The 7,684-nt window shown below is 41.0% G+C and overlaps 1 protein-coding gene across 1 annotated transcript; it reads right to left on the bottom strand.

Moving 5' to 3' along the window:
- Positions 1–1,052: 1,052 nt before the first annotated feature.
- On the bottom strand, positions 1,053–3,136 carry LOC127308496 (protein LOW PHOTOSYNTHETIC EFFICIENCY 1, chloroplastic). Its single transcript, XM_051339327.2, has 2 exons — positions 2,881–3,136; positions 1,053–2,815 (listed from the first exon to the last, which is right to left on the bottom strand). The coding sequence occupies exons 1-2, from the start codon at positions 3,003–3,005 to the stop codon at positions 1,069–1,071; spliced, it is 1,872 nt and encodes a 623-aa protein (XP_051195287.1). The 5' UTR covers positions 3,006–3,136; the 3' UTR covers positions 1,053–1,068.
- Between the last annotated feature and the right edge of the window lie 4,548 nt (positions 3,137–7,684).

The raw sequence follows: 7,684 nt of genomic DNA, 5'->3' as shown, positions 1-7,684 counted from the left end.
TGTAACCTTGTTTCTGATGAAACGGATTTTAGTTTTGACTCAAAACTAAAATCCGTTTCATCAGAAACAAGGTTACAGAATCACTACACTATAAGGTTGCCAAGCCATAAGTCACATAGTAATGCTAGGTAGTGAAGAACTAGTCGCTGATTTTGCTTCTATCAGGAGTATATGATTAATATTTCAGATTTCAGATGGATGGGAAGAGAAAACTGCTACTAGCAGGGAAACTGTACATAGAGCAATATATTTTACAGAGAACCACTCAATATAGACAAGTGCTGCCTATGCTCTATGTTCAAAATGCAGTTCATAGGCAGGGAGTAATTATCATCCTACAAAAGGCAGTAACAAGACTACAGATATTCGATTCACTCCACCAAACATAGGGGATTTTCAATCAAGTCTTGGGCGGTCATCTCTACCAAACCAAGACTTCCCAAACTGACAGCGACCAAGATAGCAGCTGCCGAGTTCTTATTCTGATCAAGCCCATGGCTATGGATGGCGTGGCACTGTGGCAGACCCCACACCAATGAATGCATCACATGAAGTAAAAAAAAAAACCAACATCTGTCTTAAAAACTGAACACACAGGACAAGTGGTTAATCATCTCGCCAGCGACGCACATGCCTTCCACGCTCGCGAATGGCCGACCTCAGATGGAGAAGGACGCGAGCCGAGACTCTCCCCAAGTCCCTGTCTCGAGAAGCACCGCCCCCTCCGCAGCCTTCTCCATCCGCCATGCTTCTGCCTCCCCACCCGAGCAACACGAGACAAAGCGATCGGTGTCTTCAGACAGATAATGAAAATTCTAGAAAAAAAAAGGAACTGAGAAAGGAAAGGCCTGATTTAGCCCAAGCGGACGCGACAGAGAACAGACGAGGAATGAGAGACAACTGTGTCAAGATTCATGAACACATCGAACAGACAAAAACGTGTCTATGAGCCAATTGCAAAACAGATAGCTGTTTGTTAGGAAAAGTGAACATATATTATAGTGAGAACTAAATGCTTTGTACTGGTAGGAATAACCTCAATGTATGAAGTGGTGAAAAAATTGTTCATTATCTTGGTGGATCCAATTTCACTATAGGACGAAGACCCAAACTAGCTAGATCAATAAGAGCACCATAATCTTGGCATGCCTCCATCACGATGTCATATGATTTTGCAGAAAGGTTGAGCCCTTTGTTGGATGCAGTAATGTACATCTCATAGGCAACTTTTGGTTTACCATCTTGTACAAGAGCTTCAATCAACATCTGATATGTAATCTCATTTGGCTCAATACTCTTCATTTTCATCTTATGGAACCACTCAAATGCAGCACTGCCCTTACTGTTCCTCACGCAAGCACTGATTATCGCGTTGAAGGTTACAACAGTTGGTTCTATGTTTGCGGACAACATATCACGAAGAACAGCATCTACCATATCATGGTTGCCCTTGCCAATGTAAATGGACACTAAAATTGTGTATGCATGCAGGTTAGGATGAATACCGACTTTGCGCATGTGATTCCAAACTCGCAGGGCCTCATCGTACAACCCGCCTTTCTCAAGTGCACTGAGCAATGCTCCATAGGAAACAACGTCTGGTTTTAACCCCTGATTTATCATCCTCTTGAATATATTCACCGCAGCAGACGTTTCAGCCGCTCTGGAGCACGCGAGAAGTACAGCGTTCCACTCTCTACATCCAGGGTTCAGGCCCTTCTCTTCCATCTTGTCAAGCAGCCTAACACCCCACCTCCAAATGCCCCGTCTCCTGGCAGCATTGAGTAGGATGTTGAAATGTGACATTATGAGCTCATATGACAAATTGTTGGGCTTTGGGCCTTTCTCCAGCAAATCCTCGTAGATCTCAAGAGCTGCCCACCACTTCTTGGCTTTGCCCATGAGCCAAATCAGATGGTTGCACACTGACAAACTGATCTCCCCATCGCACTCACGGATTCTCTGGTACAGCTCCTTGGCAATGGTGTAATGCTCCTCTCCCGTGCACGCCCACACGAGACGCTCGTAATACCTCCTGTCCGGCCTCACTCTAGCTTCATCCATGGAAAGAATAACCTTCAATGCGGCACCACCGGGATTGTTGGCACCTGCAAGTGCCCGCCGTATCGCCATATGACATACGCGTAAAGCCAAATTCTCGTATTTGACAAACTCTGCTTCCCAGTCCGCGGGATTCCCGATGAGCTCGCCACTGTTATACCTCTCCCTGAGCTTAACAAAGAAGTCGAGCGCGGCAAACGCGTCACCGGCGCTCTTGAAGGCTGACATGAGCGTGGAGTATGTCGCGGCGGTCGGCACCAGCCCACGGCCCTGAATGTCCTCGTGATACACCCTGAATACCTCCTCAATCTTGCCTTGCTCAACATAAACGGACATGAGAGTGTTGAATGTCACTATATTTGGGGAAATCCCCTGTTCCTCCATGTCGGCGAGAACACCCTCAATCCTCGTGAATTCCCCAGAGTTCTTCACGGCGCCTAGCAAGCAGTTGTACACGAACTGGTTGAGGCTGCCGCCTCCCCTCCTTTTCAGATGCTCCACGATGGCGAAGGCTGCGTCGATGCGCTGTTTCTTTCCGAGCCCCCGAATCAGTGAGGTGTATACCTGTACTGGCAGGCGCTCTTCGTCGCCGCCGCCGCCGAGGAAGTCCTGGGCCAAGAACTTGACATCGTCGGCCGTCTTGGCGTCGTGCAGCACCGCGGCGAACGCGACGACGTCGACGGTGCCCCCTCTCCTCCTGCCGTTGCCGTTGCCTCCGCCTCCAGCGGCGCTGCGGATCGCAGACTGCGCAATCCTAGAAAGGAACGCGTCATACACTGCGAGTCCTTGGATAGAGTTGTGCACAGAGTTCGGGTGTACCTCGACCGGCGGGAGCGGTGGGACGACGCGGATGACCGCGGTTGGAGGAATTTCGGAGATGTGTAAGGCCGACGGCGACAAGGAAGATGGCCGGCGGGGCGAAAGACGGCGAGGGGGGAAGCCATTTTGGCAGGTCGCCGCCTGGGTGTCCCCGGATGCTCGTCTCGTCCAGAGGGATTATCTGTTCCTGCCAGCCACAAGTCGTGGCCTTGTGGGGATGGGTCTGTGGGAGAAGGGAGGTTTGATGATGACCCCCTCACCGCCCTCTTTGCTACTTCCCACAAAACCGTAGGCGGACTGCTCCCTCTTCATAAAACGGTGATTTTGGTGTATAAATGTTGAAAAGGGTAGAGATCCCACGGGTGGCTGTTTCGCCCTCCAATCATCGCTAGTTTAGACTTTATTATTTAGATGTTTTTGTGTTAGGTTCTGCCTCCTTTTCGATATGAGTCGGAGGAATTTTATATAGGAATTTTTTTCTAGCTCAAGGCTTCGAGTTAGGGCTTTGGATGGATGACTAAAGGTGCTCGAGGGGAAAAGAGTATGGGTGGTGCATGAGCGCTCCTGGGCCACACCACCTAGTCTCTTTCGTTCGTTCGGCCTCTGCTGCGTGAGATTCCAGTTTTACAGCTCAACATCTTTGTGAAATAATAATCCTCGAAAAATCGCAAATCATTTTGACTTTATTTAGGTCCATGAAAGGTAAAAGGGTTAATTGGATATATGACATTGCAATTTCTGCCTATTTGAGAAACGTCACTCCAATTCTTATCTTTCGGAAAACGCCATTGCAATTATCTATACTTTCATAGACACCATTATGTCCACTTAAACACACATACATGCATATATACACTTGTATTTCTTGATATATACGTATATATGGTGGACCCCAACAAAATAAAAATAAAACTGCTCAGCTGGAAGGCTTGAGATCAGAAATAGGATCATGATCCCCATCTCCCGCCCCCACGTCCTTGACCCAAACTCTAGAACCATGATGGTGGAAGACAACGAGCACGGGCATGGAGGCGGAAGCTAACGATCCTGGCGGCGGGGAGCACCTAGATCCCGAACTCCCTCCAACTGGCAGGATGCCACAGTGGCTAATCAAATCCTCAAGCCCTTAATTGGACACGTGTGGCAGGGCATCTTAGAGGAAGGAGCATGGCGATGCAGGGAGTGGAGCGTGGCCTTGGCGGGCGAGCCGCGAGCTACCGTAGGGAGGACAACAGGCAGGCGCCCGACGGTGGGCATGATGACCAGCGGTGAATAGACCTCGAGGCATTTCTCCGATCATTCATTGAAGAGGGTTTGATTTTCCACGGTGACGTTCTGACAATGGGCCCACCATGTATACATATGTACAATAGAAATACAAGTGTATATATGCTGGTTTGTGTGTTTAAATGGACATAATGGCGTCTATGGAAGGTATAGAGAATTACAAAGGCGTTTTTCGAAAGATGAGAATTGGAGTGGTGTTTCTCAAATAGGCAGAAATTGCAATGGCATATATCCAATTAACCTAAGTTAAGAATACATAAAACAAGGAATTCATGTTCTACAGAGTTATAACCAAAATAAGGGTGATCATTGGTAAATCCCCAAAATCAATATAAACACATGGATATAACATTATATAAGATGCAAGTATGTGGGAATAAATATCAATAAACTAAAAAGTTCATGTATGTCTTTTACATGTATCAACTTCCCCAAGCTTAACCCATGCTCGTCCTCGAGTATATGAAGGTGATAAAACTAAACATGAACTTTCGAGTTTGTTGCTATGTTGGATATAATAAGTAATACTACAAAAAAGTTAAATGATTCATTCTTTATAGAATAGAAATAAGCAAATGAGGTATAATGTAATATTTCTTATGCACTACATCCATGCTCAATGATAAGTCATTTTGTGTAAGGACAAATGAAAGTACTAAGGACATTTAAGCATGTAAGTGCAAGTAATCCTATTTAGTCCAGAATCGTGTTCCTTCTTTTTCTTTCTTATTTTTGTATATGTGGACACTTGAGTAATAGAAAGTAAGTAGGGAATATACATGCTAGCACTTTGTTAATATAATAGAGCATAAAATAAAGTTTTGGGATATGCAACTCATGTCAATAGTAAGCATAAGAACGGGTATTGCTGAAGTGAAAACAAGTATGGTTTTTTATGTTTGAGCCCTTACAAGTTGAATGTCTCATGCTCATTGATTACAAGTACCCACTCCACGTGTTTAATCGACTTGACCACAAGTTGTTCGTCATAATATGCATACAGTCCAAATAAGGAGGCACTGATGTACCTTTTGCCCCATTTACAAAGAGTCCTTTGGGACTATCAATCCATACTAAAATGACAAGATAAACAAACAAATGAACCCCTTAATTAGCACTTCTTTTTTATTTACTATTTATATAGCTTGTATTTAAAATGCTTCATTGGATGTTTATGTTGTAAACTTCCACCATGATGATTAGCAGGCTTAGGTTAGCATCCCAATGCTCCCTTTAGCACAGATGTATATTCCAAAGAACTTGATTACATCTTTTATTTCAACACCGATAGGTATCCACAACCAAAAGAATACATCACATCATCAAATATAGTGCAATAGTGAAAGTGTTCACCGTGATATGATGGTTCTACTAACAATCAACTCATAAATTGTCAAATACATAACTTACATAATTAAAATCACAATTGATTTTGTCCCCACATCTTACTTTCCCATGATCTGTAAATCACATAAAAGGATAATTTTGACATGTTCAAAGGCATATCACATATATTATACTTGGAATAGAATTTGCTACAGAGATAGATATGGTGGACACAACTCAAATAACTTGGTTAAAGGATTTGGATTTACAATTCTTTTCTTGTTTGCTTATTTTTGGGGCTTAGCAATAGCAAGATAGTTTGTCGTATATAACATGCAAAGTGTCCATGGTGCTAATTATTTGTTATTAAACAAGTAGCACAAAGTTAACCATCTATGCATTTGAATAAAATATAGTAATAAATATGGCACTTGAAAATCATCATTCATTAAAGCATATGAAACAAAGAACCCTATGCATAACTTGTATTTAGATTTTTGTTTCCCTTATCCTTTTCTTTGATAGCATCCATTCTAATTATTCGTTTATTCCAGTAGTTCTTACATACTCTTTAACATATATTCAAGTGGTGGTCTCATTATTAAAAAGATATAAATGCAAACAAACATAAAACTGTATAAATATGCTAAAGTTTATGTGGTCATGTTATGTTGCTCAAAAAACAAAGTTTAGAGGTTTGCAAACCGAGATTTTGATAGGTCTAGTGGGGTGTCTTGGGAATCCCGAAGCTTATGGTCTTCACCATTCTTGGATATCTCATGTTGTGGTGTTCCTCCATTCCATTTCAAAAGAATTCAACACAAAACTTTCTCCCATTTCTTTTCTATGGGGTGACATTACTAGTACAAAGATATAATGCAAACTTCCATGAAATCCTTAAACAAAATTTTAGTTAAGTTGTACAGTAGGTACATTTGGTTGTCCACATTCCTAAAATCTCAAAAAAACTCAAAAAGAATTTAATTGTAAATTAAAGGCGTGCATAAAAAAGAGACATAATTTGTCAAGAAAAACAACAGTTGTATAACATAATTTTTTTGACAACTTATACATGTCAGGATTTTTTTACTGTTTTTGTGCATATGGAGGATGAAAGTTGAAACTACAATATTAATATGAGAGCAATCTAAGATACAGAAAAATTAAATAATTTATTTCATGAACAATGTTCTGCAGAAAACAACATCTTTATATGTTTTATCAACTCTTAGACATCCAAATGGGTAAAACTTGGTACTTTATTAAAAACTGCAGAAAGTAAACTAAAACATGACTTTATTACTCTAGTGAAGATAAAAATAAAGACAACCGGGCTACCTCCCATAGAGTGTTTTCTTTATAGCCATATAGCTAGGGTTCTTTACTTCGTTTAAGATAGGTGAAGACATGTGACAACTTGTGTCTTGTCGACATCTCCTGCTTCCCTGGGAAGTGTTCCATGCACTTCTTATGAGGAAAGCAAAACTTTACATTCCCTTTCTTTGAATCAATAATAGTTTCCATGGTTTTCAAAACAGCTCTTTCAAATACTATAGAACTAGAGGTCTTACTCCTCATGTCCATGATAACAAAATCAACGGGGACAAAATCCATATGTAACTCAACCATGACATTATTTAATTTACCTAAACCATGCTTGGTTGAATCACCACCATTAAATATCTACTGAGCATTTTTCCAAGTTTTTTAATTCTAGAAATTCATATAATTCTTTTTGGCAAAACTGAAACACTAGATCCTAGATCTAATATAGCATGATGATTTTATTTGAAAATAGTGATTAATATCTTGGGAGCCAAGCATCTCCAAACTTAGGTGGTATCATAGCTTCATTATTATATCTAGCTATTTTTTATAACATAATTTGCTATGTATGAACCAAATCCTGCTTGATGAACATTAATAGAAGAATCATTAGAATTTTTTTAATATATTAATGAATTCATGCAAGCTACATTTATCAAGATCTAATAGAGGTTCATTTAATTCATTAAGCATTTTAACCTTTGCATGTTTTTCATTCATAACCAGAAGTGATTATTTTTCTTCTTTTTCCATCATATTAAGGGTTTCCCAAGACCTATATATTATGTCTTGTACATATTTAAGAGTTTCTTCATGATGTTTATAGGTTTGAATAAGATTTTTAAAGGATGACGATTATTTGGTA

Source organism: Lolium perenne, chromosome 6 (assembly GCF_019359855.2).
Source record: "Lolium perenne isolate Kyuss_39 chromosome 6, Kyuss_2.0, whole genome shotgun sequence".
Taxonomy (NCBI): Eukaryota; Viridiplantae; Streptophyta; class Magnoliopsida; order Poales; family Poaceae; genus Lolium; species Lolium perenne.
The sequence above is the reverse complement of the archived record's forward strand: the minus strand, read 5'-3'. Positions and strand labels throughout refer to the sequence as shown.